This window comes from Stomoxys calcitrans, chromosome 5, assembly GCF_963082655.1.
Source record: "Stomoxys calcitrans chromosome 5, idStoCalc2.1, whole genome shotgun sequence".
Lineage (NCBI taxonomy): Eukaryota > Metazoa > Arthropoda > Insecta > Diptera > Muscidae > Stomoxys > Stomoxys calcitrans.
Genome location: NC_081556.1, coordinates 39,155,466 through 39,175,233, shown reverse-complemented (window position 1 = coordinate 39,175,233; position 19,768 = coordinate 39,155,466). Strand labels below are relative to the sequence as shown.

Here is a 19,768-nt window from a genome sequence, read left to right as displayed (position 1 = left end):
AAGTCAGACTTCATAGAACGTGTTAAAGACTAGTAGACACCAAACAGGGCAAACGAGAAACAAGGCATGTCTGAGATTGAAGGTAGCCCTAAGGCATCCCCAGTAAACTCATCCGCAAACTCGTTGCCCGTAATGCCTGTATGTGAGGGAATCCAGAGAATAATAATATCGAAAGAACTAGGCACGGAGATGACACCATCAAAAACGGCATTGCGGTTTTAAAGATGTGCCCGAACGAAGGTATATATGAGTCCTCATGCCTACGTAAATTGCATAGGCGATAGCGGACTTGACTCTGTTCAGATAAAAACCTCCGTTCGGATAAAAATGATTTCACCAAATAAACAATTTGCCTAGGCATACCCCAAATATTAAGTTTACCTATTATGTTAGTCCACAAAACATGGTCAAACACCTTTTCTAAGTCCTCAGATAGGACTAGACTGTGATTGCGTTTACGCAAGTTTAAGCGTATTGCAGACTCAAGCCGGTGTCACAGAGTATGAGTCCCATGTAAAGGCAGGAAAGCCAAAATTTTCTCTAAAATCTTAGAGAGAAAAGGTAGAAGCGCTATCGTCCTGTATCCCTCAAAAGAATAAGAATTCTTACATTGTTTAGGAATGGGAGACATTATACCGATCAGTATAATATTCCTTAAATGTTTCATCAATGATAAAAAATACCGAAATTAAATCTGTGGATAAAAGTATGCATTAGCGTAGTCCAATTTGTATGGACCCGAATAATTCACTAAACGGTTGCCAAATTAATAATCTAAGTGAAGGAAGTTTTGCCCAACAAACTAGGTTTCCAAAATCAAAACCAAGCTTCCGCGTTTACATTTTAGTTCGAAAAGGTCCTGCCCTATTTGAAATTTGACATAAATGGTAGATCCAGCTTGATAAAAGCCTAATAAGAGTGGAAGAAACGAGTATAACTTGTGTTACTATTGGTACCATTTGTTACTTTTCTTGCAGACTGCGTTAGAGCTAAAAATTTTGCATTCAATTAAAGCCCATTTACATTGCTCACTATAACCCGTTTGAAGGCTCTCAGCTAATTTTGCAAGTTGCAAATTTTACCTGTGTAGCACTGTAACACGCCGTTCGAACTCGGCTATAAAAACGAGCCCCCTTATCATTGAGCCTAAACTTGAATCGGACTACACTCATTGATGTGAGAAGTTTTCCCCTTTTCTTTAATGGAATGTTCATGGGTAAATTTGTATTTGTATCTGAACAGTCTTGCAGTGTAATGAGAAGATTAACGCCGCATCGTTTGGGTGCCGGGCCATAACGGAGTAAGGGAGAATGAAAGGGCAGGCGATTTGGTAGTGAAAGCCAAAGCATTGTCTTCAATAAACTTGGTTAACCCGAAGCCTTTCGGGTCGACGCAGTCCGAGTTATGGGAGTGGGCGACGAACGCGCATATAACACTATGGAAAAGCGAAACAGTCGGTAGGATGGCCAAAATTCTATGGGGCGATCCGGATCGTGAGAGCACGGGGCTATTACTGAAAGGAAGTAAGGAGGAGGTCAGTATAGCTTTTGGTATCATAATCGGACAAATAGGACTACGGGCTAACTTATGCAAAACCGATGCGGCAAGTGATAACATATGTGACATATGGGCATGCGGGGATAGATGATGAGGCGTTAGAGCATTTCCTATGTCATTGCATGGCTTTCGTGTCTAACAGATACTAGAAGTTAGATGGGGACACAATACCAGACGTGAACCAATATGAACAATGTATGTCCATAATGGCGTAGACCTTAATATGCGCACCTAAACTAACCTAACTGTTGTGCACCCCTGGCCTGAACCATTGAATTTAGTTTTTTCCAGCGTGATACTTTTCGGCAATAGAAAGAACTTTTTGACTTATATCTTATACCATCTTCAAATCTCATCTATCATCTCTGCTAATCATTATGATTTTTGTAGCTTTTGCTTTAAATTTCAACTTAAAACTTGAAGTTAGTACCAACCGTTAGTTGTAATAGAATGTTGCTAACTTAAAATGGCTATATCTCCTTAAAATGGTTAAAATTTAACTTTCATAAATTAAAATGGCTGTGTCTCCTTAAATGTGCAGAAATAACATTTTTATAACTTCAAATGACTCTAGCGCCTTAAATAAAACTTCGTTCGTGACCTATAAACAAAAAAAAAAATTGGACAAAATTTTAACAGTACAATTTTTTATAATTTTCAATTCCTCGCAACGGTTTGCATTCGATTGGCCAACTGATCGCACCATGCACTACCGAGAGAATTCTTTTTGTGCAAGGTCGGTTCGTATGTAGAATTGACTACGACATTCAGAAATTTAAAACAAATGTTAATAAACACAACTCATTTTTCCCCCTCTTTGATCCTTAACTATCCTCTCAATGCAATGCATGCACTGCATACATATATAGGGGACATCGCCAGCGTGTTGGTTGATTAAAAAAAAAAACCTAACTCATGGTCGCATTTTTCATGCCACTGTGCACGCACATCAAGTAGCTTTGTATAAACACACATTGTTAGCTGTTATCAGTGGCTGATAGTGTATCACGTTGGGTCTACGCCTATGACAAAAATGAATTCCAACATTTTTGTCAAGTGGTCAAAAAAAATGCGTGACTTTGTTGTTGTGCATTTGACATTTTAGTTTCGTTTTTGTTTTTGAAATTTCTGGGGGTAAAATATACGCATTTTTCCTATGAACACAATCACTATTGAGAATTATGATAGCCCATCACAAACTACCACCATTTGTTTATATAAAAAACTATAATGTTTTTTTTTATTAAGACTCTGATCATAAACTAAAATAATATTTAAACAATTCTATGCCGTTGAGTAAACAATGACAACAGACGGCCATCACTTTAACATTTAGTTTGACCACATAATTATTTACTAAATATTTAAAACAAACAACTAGAGAAAAAACAATGGGCTAGCAGCAATATAGAAAACGCCTTAAGAAAAATTTAGTTTACAATCCGCTGAGAAAATAGTTTTTAACCTATGTAGCGTTTTAGATGGAGACTAAGGGATCCCTAGTTTGACTACAATAGATCTTCTTGAAACTATTGACTATCTTGACGCCCCCATATTATATGCGAGGATCCCCAATACTATCAGGCCATCAGAAAATTTTGTAACACACCCGTTTTTGTAACAAGATGTAAACACACATTTGCTTTATCTGAATTTCCATGGTAATATTTACATGAGGGCATGTACCTTTGTATGTGAAATAAACAGAATCTTTGGAAGGCAATGGAAAACATACATATGTTTAGTTATAGTTTTTCGTAAATACAAGACCAATTTTCACACAAAACCATGATCATACAAAAGGGATTTGTTCTTAGTCTTTTTATAGCTGAGGATGAATATTTATTTATTTTTTTTAGAATAAATAAATTTGAGATGAGGCCGAGAACAGAAGCATATTTTTTAAGAAAAATGTATACACTGAAAGAAAAATGTAAAAACGTTGATTGCCATTGAATATATACATTTTGGTACTATATCATGACAAATCATGGGTTGCCCAAAAAGTAATTGCGGATTTTTTTAAAGAAAGTAAATGCATTTTTAATAAAACATAGAATGAACTTAAATCAAATATACTTTTTTTTACACTTTTTTTCTAAAGCAAGCTAAAAGTAACAGCTGATAACTGACAGAAGAAAGAATGCAATTACAGAGTCACAAGCTGTGAAAAAATTTGTCAACGCCGACTATATGAAAAATCCGCAATTACTTTTTGGGCAACCCAATATATTGGGATGAGATGCCACATCAGATCCTGTTGATGAGGTACCCAATATTAACACATTTTTGTTTACAACCCAAAAGATGATTTTGGTTCATGTAAAATGGGGGGAAGGCCCTACGAAAAACCTCAACTAGCGGACATGTATACCTTAGGGGGAAATTAAAGGTTTTTCGAAGTAGAATCTTAATTTGTGGCCAAGAGTCAGATGTTTGCAATGGAGTAAAATATTGAGTTTGATTGCAGAGTTCCATTATTGCCTAGCCTTTCCTATCCTTTGGTTGTTCGCTCTACCCAAAACCTTCCGAAAAGTTATGTACTTGGATTAGAACAGCGTAGATTGGGGATATACTATCGTAGATAAAATGCTTTGTTATGACTTTCAACAACTGTTCTAATTACGGTCCATAACCTGAAATAGGTCATATAAACCAATACCGGATCTTGACTTCTTGAGCCTCCAGAGGACGCAGTTCATATCCTATTTTGCACGAGGGGTTTAGCTACGACTGCCAAAAACTGTGCCAAATATAGACTTAACTGATAAAAATCCCTTATAAATCGGTCGACCGATTTGACTCCTTGAAACTCTTAAAGGCACAATATTTTTCACCGATTTGGCCAAAATTTTGCCCGTTAGGTTTTGTTTCGATTTCCGAAATACACGCTAAGTATGATCTAAATCGGTTCATAACTTTATCTAGCTCCCATATAAACCGATCGCCCGAATTGACTTCTTGAGCCACTAGATGGTGCAATTAGATCCGATGTGACGGAAATATTTAACGTAGAATATTTTAGTTGTTGTTCTTGTTCTTGTTGTTGTTGTAGCAGTGTGCTTTACACTGAGGCGGCAGCCCTTGCCGAACGAAGGAATCCATCGGGTAAATCCAGTACGTACAACCGGCTGCCATGGGTTTGTGGAATATTTTTTTGAATTCTAACAGCCATGACAAGTACGGTCCACAACTTGATAGAGCTCCTATATATTTGAATATCCTGGGATATTCACTATGAAACTGTAGCCAAATGCGACTTCATCATACCCGCCGCAAATGCCGAGAAGGGCCCAACTAGCAAAAGCAGACCTACTCTGCCTCAATTGACAGACTGATGGAGCATTAAATAGTAGCGCTCAAGGTAAGACTATACCGTTCCCCATATTTGCCGTGCATACAACACCAGACCCCACGTACAACGCATTGCTACAACAACACCTCCCGGCTCGGGATAACTGTAAGCACAAAATGGCTCACAAAGCTGGCGCTTTGTGGTCCGATCTATCACGAAAAGCTTAGCTGCGAGCTACCGGGTGCGTCCAAAGGTTGCGGATAGTGAAACGCTCCATATGGAGTAGCAGCAATAGAAGTCGCGAACAATCAGCGATATAGAGTGGAGAGTTTCAGTTAGAGGCCGGGTGGCACCGGTTCTTGCTTAAATACTTAGTGCCTATGAAGCTCGATATGACAAGGCGAGATATTGGCGACTTTAAATAGCCAATGGCCATCATATTCCCGCGGCGATCGGTCTTTTGAACCAATCACATAGAAATGTGTCTGAACCAAATAAAAAAGCGGTCAGATTCTTAGAGTTAGATCTTAATTGATATATATAAATGCTGCCGACCTTTTTTCCTATTGGGCTGGGATGCCAAAATGTTAGATGTTTGTCTTGTAACCAAGCACACGACACATGCTTATATGTATATTTAATCCTACTGGACTTACAACTAGATCAATAATATTTTCTCACACAGCTAGGCAGTTATTAAATACCTGAAGAACGTGTTTCTGAACACAAAAGCCGCCCTCGACTGTCGCAGATCTCTTAACGAGATGGCTGAACAGTTCAAAGTTTACCTGTTCTGAGTGCCGAACAACAGAGATATCCCAGGAAATTGTAAAGGGAAACTGGAATCTGTGGGTATGCCTCTGGCGACATGTAAGCTATGTTTGCAGAACCAGACCCGAAGGACAACTAATGTTAGAAGGTCGCAAAGAGGGGTCTGTGAGCATTACAAAACTATGTGGCCTCATCCAGACTTGAAGAGGTCTACAGCTTTGCAGTCCCTGGCTAAAACAGACGTCTCAGTCATTGTGTACGTTATGACTAATCGGAATGCTGACAGGCTGAAGGTTGCCAGTAACGACTTTTGCAGAAGCTGTGAGGACACCGAAGAAGAAGAGACTATAGAACACCTTCTGTGTGTGTGTCTCGCGCTGGCAGTCAGAAGGAGTTCCTCTTTAGGTTGTCATTTCTTTGAGAACCCGTCTGATTTAGCGGATGTGAAATATTCGCAAGTAATTGGGCTTTTTATGTCAATATGGATGGTTGAAAGGTAGGAACTAGGTGTCTTGCTTCTTCCGTTCCTGTGGTATCACAATGGAGTCAGATGCCAGACTGCCACTTAAAGCTAATTTAACCACATCACTCAGAGTTCCAGATATAACTAACAGACACTTAATATAACAAAAGAGACGGTGCCACCATCTCTCTCTCTCTCTCTCTCACTGAAACTCTCCTCTCGATACCGCTGGTTGTCCGCGACTGCAGATGCAGCTACTTCGTACGGAGTATTCCTCTATCCGCAACCTGCGCACGCTCCCGGTAGCTCCCAGCTTAGCTTCTCGTGATAACGAAAAACACCACACAGATTGGAGCTCAAAGTTCCAGTTATCATAGTTGAGATATGGTCCAGCATGGGATAACTAGTGGGCACCACATGAATTGGAATTCTGAGCTCCGATTTGTGTGGTGTTCATAGTTACCATGAGAACCTAAGCTGAGAGCTACTGGGCGTGTGAAGAGGTTGCAGGAGTAGGATGCTCCGTAGGAATAGCTGCAACTGCAGTCGCAACAATCAGCGGTATCGAGGGGTGAGTCTCAGTAAGACCTGGATGAACCGTGATAGTCGATATGACAAGGGGAGTTATTGGCGCCATCATGTTCCCGCAGCGATTGGTACTATGGACCGGAACGAGCTTGCACACCTATTGGAGCTTGGCGTTGATCGCTATCTCCACATGCAAATAAGTGGCTTCTACAACAATAACCATGTCATTCCGATTCTGATTTAAATAATGCCACCTACCTTGTATAATGTTGATTATATATGGATATAAAATGAAATTTCATAGCGTACATACCATAAAGCTTTTGTTCTGCTTTTCAAAGTAGGATTTCTTTTGGCCAAACAGCCCACTGCTGATGTTTAGCAAACATACACTTCTTATCATTTCTTTTATTTACATATAGCACTTATTTTGCTCAACACAAGCCCACAAATTTTTCAATTTCCAACTTCTTGAGGCATAATTTATATTTTTTATTTGCCAATTGTCCAAAATTGCGTATGTAACTTGAAGCGACAGATAGTGGCCATGAGAATATCGTAATTTAACCGTTATTTTACACAAGAGATGCTAACTAACTTTTTTGGCCAGAACACTTTTTGCTTTTTCCAAATTACTTGAATTGCATTATTATTCCAACGAATTCTCACTTTCACTGCAAATTTACACTGTTTTCGCATTTTTTATCATGTTTTATTCATAGTTTTCATTGTTTTATTTACGAATTATTGAAATCTTGCCATTCGGCCGCGTATTTGTTTATGATCACAACACATAACAGGGTTGTATTTTTGAGTAGCAAGAACGAATATTCTGCTTCTGATCACTTCCTATGAGAAATGACAAAATATTTGGTGATGGCAAAATTTTGCCAAAAAAAAGTTAAAAAAACGAAATATGCTTTTTAAAATTGTTGTTGTTTTTGTAACCACATTTTCATGTGAAGCAAGATCGTTCAGGTCCAAAGGATCAATCGCCGTGGAAACAGGGGGACCATTGCTTATTTAAAGGCGCCAATAACCCGCCTTGTCATATCAAGCATCATAGGCACTCAGCACTTGTGCAAGAGCAGGTGCCACCCGGCCTCACACTCAGATTTTGCGCTCTATACCGATGATTGTCCGCGACTGCCATTGTAACTACTACTTATTTAACATTCCACTATCCGCAACCTGTGGACGCACGGTAACTCGCAGCCAAGCTTATCGTAACAGCAAACAACACAACACACCACACAAATTGGAGCTCAATGTTCCAGCCTGTGTGGTGCTCACAGTTATCCCGTGCCAGTATAAAGTGTCCCAGTGTGAATTGGAACAAACTTTTTCTTTTTAAGCCAAGTACTGAGTTTATTCACACGAAAAAAATTGTCTCTAGTAATGGATTGCGAAATATGCCGTATTCTATTAGGGTTGGTATTCTTCATTTTTTTTATATTATATTATTTTCATACCAAAAGACGTTTTTTTTATATGGAGTTTGACAGCATTGCGCCTGAAAAGCTGAACAGAATACTCAGCTTAACACAAACAAAAGTCATACAATGACACACAACCACATTGAACGTTATTGGATCTTTCACACTTTACCTAACATTTACGTTTGACTAATTTAACATACCAAATTCAGGTTTCCGACCATTTCCTAAACACGTGTCCAAATGACGTTTTCTTCCATGGTCAGCATTATTTTATTTCCTCATTTTCTCAGCAACGCAAGCCATCAACGAAGTGGAAGAATAAATTAATTATTTAATTATTATTTGTATTGGTGTATTGTCCAATGCACGCTCATTTGTTTAAAGAAATTTGCCAGAACATTTGAGTGCTATTTTATGGACAAAGATTAAAATGAAATTAGTAAAAGGAATTTTTGGATGAAGGTCAGCTCTTTTGTGAAGGCTTTTTCCTAAGTTTCATTTCAACAAGCTTATCAATTCAGGACCTTTTTTAAAGGGGTTTAATCACAATTTCGCCATTTTTTTAAGGTGTAATAGACATTTTGCTAAAATTACATCTAATGCACCTGGCGATATATTAAAGTAGTATTTAATAACGTGATGAAATGTAATTCAGCATCAGCATGTTTTGAGGTACTACTACAAAACCCCGCATGGGATATATTGAGTACAACATTCAATTGGTATAAGTTTATAATCCATAGATACATATTGTCCAATGCACGCTCATTTGTTTAAAGAAATTTGCCAGGACTTTTGAGTGCTATTTTATGGACAAAGATTAAATGAAATTAATTAAAAGCTTTTGGGAGGGGCATTTATATATGGGTGCCATTTTCCCTTGGTTTCATTTCAACAAAACTTAGAGAAACAATGTTGCTTGCTAAAATGAAAGCTACAATTTCAGATTTACTTGTAAAGAAAAGTTGTAGTTGATGTTATTACCTTTAGATCTAAAGACTAATCTTTCATTACCCATGGCCTTTGATACACTCATGAAAATGAAAGCAGAGGTTATGATATATCCAAATCTAGTAACATTGAAACTCGGTTAGGTTGCGAACATTGTTATCTGATAGTTGGTAACTGGAGTATGATGGGCTGAGTAGCAGATAAGTAGGTAACGTGTTTAGTGGCTGGCTACACGTCTATGGACTACCGCATTCTGGTAAATGCTATGTAGACTTGCTCGACTAGATGATCTAAATCGAACCTTACCTCTGCGAGGTGGTTGAATGGTAGCTTTCCTCGTAGAGCTCCTATTGTGATCAATCGCCGCGTGTAAATGATGGCCATTGGTTATTCAAAGGCGCCAATGACACGCCTTGTCATATCGATTATCATAGGCACTCGGTATGTAAGCAAGAGTTAGTGCCGCCCGATAACTCACTGAGACTCTCCGAGTGAAACCGCTGATTGTCCTCAGACTCAATTGTAACTACTCAGTCTAGAGCAACCCACTATCCGCAATTTGTGGAAGCGCCCGATGGCTCCCAGCTAAGCGCATGATAACGTTGAACACCACACAGATCTCAGCTTATAGTTCCAGCCTACTTGCTCATATTTATCCCATGCCGGGTAGTTATTTTTGATGTAACCACATATTTTAATGTGGATGTAGCCTTCCTCGTCAAGCTCCTCCTATGTGATCAAGGTCGTTCCGGTCCATAGACCGATCACCGCGTGAAACTGATGGTCATTGGTTATTTAAAGCGGTCTCCTGTTCGTATCGAGTATCATGAGCACTGAGTATTAAAGACAAAGCTGGTGTCACCCTGCCTGTCACTGAGACTTCACGTGATACAGGTGATGTTGTTATTGTTGTAGCAGTATGTTTCTAGGGATTCCCTATACAGGCCCCGATCCACAAATTAAGTGCTGGAGGTATATTTGTTAAAAAAACGAATGGGTTTTAAGTTAAAAATATTCACTTTACTAATTTTATACCCACCACCATTGGATGGGGGTATACTAATCTAGTCATTCCGTTTGTAACACCTCGAAATATTGATATAGGACCCCATAAATTATATTCTTGTTCTTCTCGACCATCTAAGTCGAACTAGCCATGTCCGTCCGTCTGTCGAAATTACGATAGCGGTCGAACGCGTAAAGCTATCAAATTTTGCACAGATACTTAATATTGATGTGAGTTGTAGGGGACAGCAAATAGGCCATATCGGTTCCGATTTGAATATAGCTCCCATATAAACCGATCTCCCGATTTGACTTCTTGAGCCCCTGGAAGTGAAATTTTTAGCCGATTTAGCTGAAATTTTACACATAGTGTTCTGCTATGACTTCCAACAAATGAGCTACGTACGGTCCGTATCGGTCAAGAACCTGATATAGCTCCCATATAAACCGATCTCCCGATTTGACATCTTGAGCTCCTGGAAGCCGTAATTGTTATCCTATTTGGCTGAAGCTATATACACAATGTTGTGTTATGACTTCCAACGACTGTGCCAGGTACGGTCCGAATCGGCCAAGAACCTGATATAGCTCCCATATAAACCTATCTCCCGATTTGACATCTTGAGCTCCTGAAAGCCGTAATTGTTATCCTATTTGGCTGAAGCTATATACGCAATGTTGTGTTATTACTTCCAACGACTGTGCCAGGTACAGTCCCGATTTGACTTCTTGAGCCCCTGGAAGCTTCAATTTTTATCCGAATTGGCTGAAATTTTACACACTGTGTTCTGCTATGACTTCCAACAACTGAGCCATGTATGGTCCGAATCGGTCGAGAACCTGATATAGCTCCCATATAAACCGATCTCCCGATTTGACTTTTTGAGCCCCTGGAAGCCTCAATTTTCATCCGATTTGGCTGAAATTTTACACATTTTGTTCTGTTATGAATCCCAACAACAGTGCCTAGTACGGTCCAAATCGGTCAAGAACATGATGTAGCTCCCATATAAACCGATGGCCCGATTTGACTTCTTAAGCCCTTACAAGCCGCAATTTTTATCCGATTTGGCTGAAATTTTGCACATAGAGTTCCGTTATGTCTTCCAACAACTGTGCCAAGTACGGTCCAAATCGGTTAAGAACATGATATAGCTCCCATATAAACCGATCGCCCGATTTGATTCTTGAGACCTTACAAGCCGCAATTTTATCCAATTTGGCTGCAATTTTATGCTATGCGTCTCAACAACTGTGCCAAGTAGGCCCAAATCGTTCTATAACCAGATATAGCTCCCATATTTTGGCAGAATCCATGGTGGTGGGTTCGCACGATTCGGCCCGGCCGAACTTAGCACGCTTTTACTTGTTTTATTACACTTGGTTTCCTTAAATTTATATTGCACTTAATATATTTCTAATTTTCGGTTGTTCTACCGATTGCCGATTAAGAAGTGAGGAAGTCCGTGTCCCGCGATGCCGCTGCGTTAACTTACTAGCTCTTGTTGTCCACCTTTTGATTACTTTCGCGTCAACGTTCTTCACGTAGCGGTTCAAGTTGGTATTACTAGAGTTCCTGTATGGGGTTTGGTGAGTAAGAATGGAGTTCTTGAATGTATCTACCTTGGAGTAGCGAAGTTCCATCTGGGATTGCCTCGCCCTCTAAACTCAATCTTATATGTAGATGTCCCAGCCCTTTGGTGCCTTTGTTGCGTTCGCCTTGTTTAGGCGCCTTCTGCAATATCTTCCTAGACCAAACAGTTCGGTGGTCCATCATGGCGTTCATTGTTGGCCCCTTGTTTTGTTTCCAGGACAGGCTGACTTTAGCGAGCCCTAGCAATTTATAAATAGAAAAATCCAGATGATAGATTTTTATGAATTTTTTTTTATTTTTTTAATTTAGATCACTATTAAATCTTATTTAAAATAAAATACATATCATCTTAAAAAGAATCTACATTTAAACATATCTACCCCCCACTCCCATATATGTAAAGCTTTTCTACTATTTCAAGGTAGCCGTGGAACTTAGCAATTTCTTAAGATCTTCATCTTGTTCAATGGCTCTTTGTACGGCCATCATTACTTGAGCCTCCAGGGGTGAATTACGATCATAGCCAATGGGAAAACGGCTAACTTTGTTGGCCAATTCCAAAAGTTTGGGTTTGCTGGCTAAAAAATCTTCAATTTTCTTGGGAGGAATTTTCGTGACACGAGCCAATTGTCTGACATGAGGTATTAAAACTTTGGGGGTATTCAAATGTACAGCAGTGGAAGTTTCTGTATCGGCAATGCTATAAATTGCAGTAGATGAAGTAGCTGGTGATGGGGTTGTGGAAGTGCTTGAACTGGTTGTTGATTCTGGTCTTAGCGGCACTGGATAGTTATAGGGTATGGGTTCCCTAACTAATATAGGCACCTCATCGTGATTCTCATTTTCTTGGGTTTCATTGGTAATATCAACTCGTTTGCCTTCTATAGTCATGCGTTTGAGTTCATTCATTTCGGAATTGTGGGTGGAGACAGCCTCTAAGGATTCTTCTGTCTTCGTTGTCTTTGCCTTTTTCTGCCATAGATTGTTTAAATGCATAAAATTCGCTAAACGTTCCATCAGTCCTGGTTTGGCCTCTGACATATCCTTTAGTTTTTTAATGATTTTGGGAGTCTTGCGTGTTTTTGGAGTGGTGATGCTGGTTGCATCAGCTTTTTCTACTTCAATGCCTGAAGAATTATCACCATTTTCAACTTCTGCTTGCTCATAGTCAGCATTGGATTCTTCATCGGCTGTGGTTATGACCACCAAACCCTCATCATTGATTCTCAAGGGTTCTTCAATATCACCCAAATTACCATTTGTCACATCGTCCTCATCGTCTTCATCATCGTCCTCATCCTCATCGTAATCTGTCTTATCAGCATTGTCAGTATAATCTGTAGACTCTATGTAGGCCTTCACTAAAGCCACTCCCTGCTCATTGGCTGTCAATTTTTTGATATAATTCAAAGTTTCATGGGGACTATTGGTACCCAGTAGTTGACCTAATTCCGAAATGCTGGGTATTTCATCTAGACTCTTGAGGCCCAACTTATTTTGGGCTATATCCAATAACTCGCGTGGAAATTCATCATCGGTAACAAAGGGCACAGTGTCTATTCTGAATTTGGAATTTGTTTCAATAGTTTTGGCCGTAGGGGAAGAGGAGCCGAGGATTGGCTGAGGGGTGGTAGTAGTTGTTGTAGTAGTACTGGTAGTGGTTGTTGATGAGCTACTTGTGCTTGATGTTGTTGCAGGCTCTTTGGTGGTTGGAAATTTCGCTTTGGGCCATGTATTAATGGACACAATCTGTCCCGGTGGCGGTGGTGGTATTATGTGATAGCGCGGAAAATGCCGCCACAATGGAAATGGTGGTGGCGGTGGTAGTCTTATCTTGGTTGGATAATTCACTGTATTGGTTTGCTGCGCCGTTGTTGGCATCAGCTTATCCGTATCCACTATAACTGCACTATCCTGGCCATAGAACTTTGGAACAAAGCCATAACGAGCCTGTGATAGGCGAACGATTAAAAATAAACAAAAAAGCTGAAAGAAGAAAAGTTTTAGAAAATTATTAACAAGAAGAAAAAGCAACACAGAAGTTTCTAAGCACGAAATATTAAATTTATATTATTTTTATACCCACCACCATACACAGAAATAAACTTCGGTCTCAATCACGAAATTAATTGATCCAATTAATTTTTTAATTGAAACTGCTTCGATCACGAAAATTATAACATCAATCAACGGTTTTGAAGGAGTGATTGAAAAAATTTTCAATTAATCTTGGGAACCCACCACCATGGATTCTGCGAAAATATGGGAGCTTTATCTAGTTATAAACTGAATTGGACCGTACTTGGCTCCGTTGTTGAGAGTCATAACAGAACACTGTATGAAAACTTTCAGCCAAATCGGATAAAAATCGCAGCTTGTTAGGGCTCAAGAAGTCAAATCGGGAGATCGGTTTGTATGGGAGCTATATCTTGTTCTTCACCGATTTGAACCGTACTTGACACAGTTGTTGGGAACCATGACCGAACACTATGTGCCAAAATTTAAGCCAAATCGGATGAAAATTGCGACTTCCAGGGGCTCAAGAAGTCACATCGGGAGATCGGTTTACATGGGAGCTATATCAGGTTATACACCGATATTTGGACCGTATTTGGCACAGTTATTAAAAGTTTTAAAAGAACACTATATGCAAAATTTCAGCCAAATCGGATAAAAATTGCGTCTTGTAAAGTCTCAAGAAGACAAATCGGGAGATCGATTTATATGGGAGCTAGATCAGGTTACAGACCGATTGCGATCTTACTTGGAACAGTTATTGGAAGTCATAGAAGAACACTACATTCAAAATTTCAACCAAATCGGATAAAAATTGCGGCTTGTAAAGGCTCAAGAAGTAAAATCCGGAGATTGGTTTATATGGGAGCTATTTCACGATATAGTTGGCTCAGTTGTTGGAAGACATAACAGAACACTACATGCAAAATTTCAGCCAAATATGACAAAAATTTCGGCTTGTAAGGGCTCAAGAAGTATACTATTGTACATGCAAAATTTCAGAAAAATCAGACAAAAATTGCGGTTTTTAAGGGCTCAAGAAGTCAAATAAAGAGATCGGGTTATATGGGAGCTATATCAGGTTATACACCGATTTGGACCCTAATTGACACAGTTGTTAAAGTCATAGCAGAATTTCAGTCAAATCGGATAAAAATTGCGGCATGTAAGGGCTCAAGAAGTAAAAGCGGGAGATTGGTTTATATGGGAGCTATATCAGGTTATATACCGATTCGGACCGTACTTGGCACAGTTATTGGAAGTCTTAACAGAACACTACATACAAATCGTACAAAAATTGCGGCTTCCAGGGTCTCAACAAGTCAAATCGGGAGACGGGTTTATATGGGAGCTATAACAGGTTATAGACCGATTTGGACCGTACTTAGCTCAGCTGTTGGAAGATATAACAGAACACTACATGCACAATTGCAGCCAAATCGGACAAATATTGCGGCTTGGAAGGGCTCAAGGAGTCAAATCGGGAGATCGGTTTATATGGGAGCTATTGGTTTGCCCAAAAAGTAATTGCGGATTTTTTAAAAGAAAGTAAATGCATTTTTAATAAAACTTAGAATGAACTTTAATCAAATATACTTTTTTACACTTTTTTTCTAAAGCAAGCTAAAAGTAACAGCTGATGACTGCCAGAAGAAAGGATGCAATTACAGAGTCACAAGCTGGGAAAAAATTTGTCAACGCCGACTATGTGAAAAATCCGCAATTACTTTTTGGGCAATCCAATATATCTAAATCTGGACCGATATGGCCCATTTGCAATCGCCAATGATCTACATCAATACTAAATATCTGTGCAAAATTTCAAGCGGCTGGCTTTACGCATTCGGCCGCTATCGTTGTGTTTGTTGTTGTACCAGTTTGTTGTGTTCTATCTTGCATCTGCTTGATTCTGTTGAGTGTTAAAATACAGGAACTCTGCGACTAGGGTGCATCCACAGGGATCTGGGTCTGAGTCAAGTGGGTCTGACTGGGCAGTTAAGCAGTTGACTTGTATCGTGCGGTCCCTGGTTGCAATCGGGGCATACATCTTGCACGTCGGCATCAATTCTCTGCTCTATAGGAGTTGATGGGCTACATCTGCTGGTACCTAATCCCTTAACTACTCTGGTTTGCCGGGGGAGGTCAATTTCTTCAGGTGCAACGGGAGGCGGTCGTTCTCCAAGGACTACATTCCCCCGGTAGCTATTTACCGCATCTGCTACCGTGTTGGCATGAATGTTGTCTAAACCTGCTTGATATGCCGCTTGACCTAGAGGTTTTCTCTTGTAGCGCTCTAGATCATGTAGATCTACCCTAAGGCTTCTGGGCGGTGGATATCTATCCACAAGATTATGATTTGGATGGTCTCTGCGATAACAACCAAAAGGTATTGCTTAGACAGCATGTAGTTATGTCTTCGCACTGGTAGGATCTTTGTCTCCTGATGGAGGTGATGCACATGAGAACTGAGGAGACAGCCCGTCGCAGTTCGAAAGGTTGGCATTCTGACAGATTTGAATATTATTGCACTGCGTGTTACAAAGCTATCTTGATTTCGACAGACGGACGGACATGGGTAGATCGACCCAGAACATCGCGAGGATTAGAAATATATAAACTTTATGGGGTTATATTATTTTATTTAAAAAAAATATTTATTTTATAATAATTTTTCATTTATTTTAAAGTTATTTTATTTATTTTTTATTAATTTTTATTTTTTTAATATTATTTTATATTGATTTTTAAATTAATATTTTTGTATTTTTTTATTTTAACTTAATTTTTATTTATTTAATTTTATAGGTAATTTTTCGTTTTTTTGTGCTTTTTATTTTCGGTTTCAAAATCATTTTCTGATTTCTTGTTGGATATGGATACTATTTCGACCAACAACAACAAAAATATCTTTTTAAAAATTTTTAATTTATTTTATTTTAATTTTTATCTATTTTATATTTTTAGCTTTTATTTGTTTTATATTAATTTTTAATTATTTATTTATTTTTTTTTATATTACATATTTATTTATTTTATTTTTGTATTAATTTTATAATAATTTTTATTTAATTTTATTTTTTTTTAATTGTTTATTTATTTTATATTAATTATTAAAAAATTTTTTAGTACACATTTATTAATTGGTTATAGTTTTTATATAAATTGGCCATAGTTTTTATATAAATCTTTATTTACTTTTATTTATTTTTGGAAATTCCCATTTTTTGCACCAATTTTAATTTTTTTTTTGCCATTTCAATATTCACCTTTTTCAACATTTTCACCACAATCCAATCAATGCTCAAAATTTTCACAAAATGCAATTCTTTGTTGTTTCTTCAATGCTCAGTACATTGCTATAGGCTCGTCTAAGGCGGTGGCTGGTTGAAGGACTACTGAAAAAATTTGTGGAAAATGTTTGAGCTACCTTAAGCCAAGCTTGAGTTCGATCAACGTTGGCGGCCAACACATAAAAGTGACAGACAGATAGACGGACGGACAGACAGACAGCCTTAACTATCCAATCTATAGCTAGTCTGTCTATCCCTAAACATAATGTGACCTGCATTTTAGGTTTGTGCCCTTCCAATACCGTTTCATTTCGTTTTTTTTTATTAATGAGCTCAACTTGTGTTTGCCCCGCTTATTTGTCTTTCTTTTGTCTACATTTCGAGCAAGAACGAATTTTCTTTAGAAAATTACTTTGGCCATTTTAACACATCTTTTACACATTAATTTTATGGCCTTTCCTTGTTTGTTGTACTGCTGTTGTTGTATTGTGACTCACTCTTGTATTATTGGGTGTATACACTCTTCAAAATTCGTTTCAGGTCGATCCCCCATAGTTTTTCCAGCTAATAATCTTGTAAAACTTCAGGTAGGTCGTCGTCGTCAAAAGACGTTGACCACTTTACGAACAGAGCAACAAAATGGATGATAATTCGATTGTACGGCGAAGCAGCAGGAATAGTGCGTGGTACTTTTTATAATTAGGGTATGGGCTATGGGAAGAGTTCATCACGAGGGAGGTAACATAAGCTACAGTTGTAGCATCCATGAAAAAAAATGAACCGTAGACTGTTGAAGGATTAGTTTCCAACAAGGCAATTAATGAGCATTGTGTGGAGAGGTCCCTGGAAACAAACATTCTAAGCTACATAAGAATAGAGGCAGTTGCACCAGTGAGCATAATTCCATGGCAATTCAGCTGATTGAACCAAGAGTCATCGGCCTGGGGCTACCAATGAAGGGCTTAATCGGGTCAATCCTGTACGCAAAACCAGCTGTCATGAGGAGTTGCATAAGAATTATGGATGTTTGCAGCTGCTAGTAAGGCATCCGATAATCCGAGACATCATTAGTAAATATCCCCGTTGGTGTTCAATATCCCGGCGGCAGCAGCCGAACTTGCATGTCACTCCATTCTACCGACCTTAGAATGAGGGGTCTGAAACTGGAAAAAAATAGGGTAGTCAACTATATACACAAGCGGAATATATGGCTAGAGTATAGCTATCGGTCCTTTGGACCGGAACTAGCTTGCTTACCTACAAGAGCTTGATGAGGACTGCCACAAAAGTCTTTTGAAGCGCCAAATCGTACAAGGCACTTGGCTCCCACGGAATCTCGGATGTAGCAACAGTTAAGTGTCTGACCAAGAACCTTAACTTGTCTATGGCACTCATTTAGCTTCGAAAATTAAGAAGAATGATTCGGCTATCGAAGCCAAGAAAAGAGCTAATGAAGCCAAGACTTCTCTCGCCAGCAACTAATACTGCTGCTAGCTATCAGCACCACAAAGCTATCCCATGGCAGCCGGTTGTTCGTACCGGATTGACCCGATGGAGTTATCCATCGGCAAGGGCTGCCGCCACAGTGTAAAACACACTGCTACAATAACAACAACATCACGTACACGTACACTGAGGACGTGATGTTGTTGTTATTGTAGCAGTGTGTTTTACACTGAGGTGCAGACAAAGAAACCTTGTTGACCACGTACAAAGCAATTGACCGGTCTGTGGTAAGTTATGCAGCGCCAGTGTGGTCACGTCAACTTTGTGACACGCAGTGGAATAATATTCAGATCTGTCAGAATGCCGCCCTCCGAACTGCGACGGGCTGTCTCCTTAGTTCTCATGTGGACCACCTCCATCAGGAGACAAAGATCCTACCAGTGCGAAGACATAACTACATGCTGTCTAAGCAATACCTTCTGGGCTGTTATCGCAGAAATCATCCAAATCATCATCTTGTGGATAGATACCCACCGCCCAGAAGCCTTAAGGTTGATCTACACGATCTAGAGCGTGAGGTCCAGCGCTACAAGAGAGAACCTCTAGATCAAGCGGCATATCAAGCGGGTCTGAACAACATTCATGCAGACACGGTAGCAGACGCGTTAATTGGCTACCGGGTGAATGTAGTCCTTGAAGAACGACCACCACCCATTGCACCCGAAAAAATCGACCTCCCCCGGCAAACCAGAGTGGTTCTGGCTCAATTACGTTCCGGCAGATGCAGCCGCCTCAATTCCCACAGAGCTAGGATTGATGCCGACGTGCAAGATGTATGTCCCGATTGTTACCAGGGACCGCACGATACACGTCACCTGTTTAACTGCCCGGCCAGACCCACTCGACTCAGACCCAGATCCCTGTGGACGCACCCCATCTTAGTCGCGGAGTTCCTGGGTCTTGACACTCAACAGAATCGAGCAGACGAAAGATAGTACACAATAAATTGCTACAACAACAACAACATCACGAGAAGCTTAGCTGGGAGCTACGGGGCGCGTCCACAAGTTGCGTATAACGTACACAGCAGTATCGAGGAGTGTCTCAGTGAGAGGCTAGGTAGCACCGACTCCTGCTCGAATACTGAGCGCCTATGATGCTCGATACGAGATGGCGAGTTATTGGCGCCTTTAAGAGCTTGACGAAGATCGCCACCTTCACATGCAAATGTAGCTACAACAACAACAATAACGAGAAGCTTAACTGCGAGTTACCGGGGGTATACTCCATACGGAGTAGGTTCAACTGCAGTCGCGGACAATCGGCGGTATCGAGAGGAGTCTCAGTGAGAGGACGGGCGGCACCGGCTCAGGCATAAATACTGAGTGCCTATGTTGCTTGATATGGGCCGGA

The 19,768-nt window shown here is 39.6% G+C and overlaps 1 protein-coding gene and 2 long non-coding RNA genes across 3 annotated transcripts; 1 reads left to right on the top strand and 2 right to left on the bottom strand.

Moving 5' to 3' along the window:
• Window positions 1–2,086: 2,086 nt before the first annotated feature.
• On the bottom strand, window positions 2,087–7,333 carry LOC106082400 (uncharacterized). The gene is made up of 2 exons (XR_001220499.2): window positions 6,928–7,333; window positions 2,087–2,158 (listed from the first exon to the last, which is right to left on the bottom strand). It is a non-coding gene; the product is annotated as an uncharacterized LOC106082400 (long non-coding RNA).
• A 1,697-nt stretch (window positions 7,334–9,030) lies between these two features.
• Window positions 9,031–11,837, top strand: LOC106082398 (uncharacterized). Its single transcript, XR_001220498.2, has 3 exons — window positions 9,031–9,976; window positions 11,462–11,599; window positions 11,694–11,837. It is a non-coding gene; the product is annotated as an uncharacterized LOC106082398 (long non-coding RNA).
• Window positions 11,838–11,874: 37 nt separating this feature from the next.
• Window positions 11,875–14,475, bottom strand: LOC106082390 (uncharacterized protein DDB_G0284459). The gene has a single exon (XM_013244860.2). The coding sequence runs from the start codon at window positions 13,482–13,484 to the stop codon at window positions 12,015–12,017; it is 1,470 nt and encodes a 489-aa protein (XP_013100314.2). The 5' UTR covers window positions 13,485–14,475; the 3' UTR covers window positions 11,875–12,014.
• Window positions 14,476–19,768: the final 5,293 nt, after the last annotated feature.

What these genes read in the sequence shown, in the direction of transcription:
- LOC106082390 (XM_013244860.2), bottom strand. Translation starts at nt 13,484, where the DNA reads ATGCCAACAACGGCGCAGCAAACCAATACAGTGAATTATCCAACCAAG.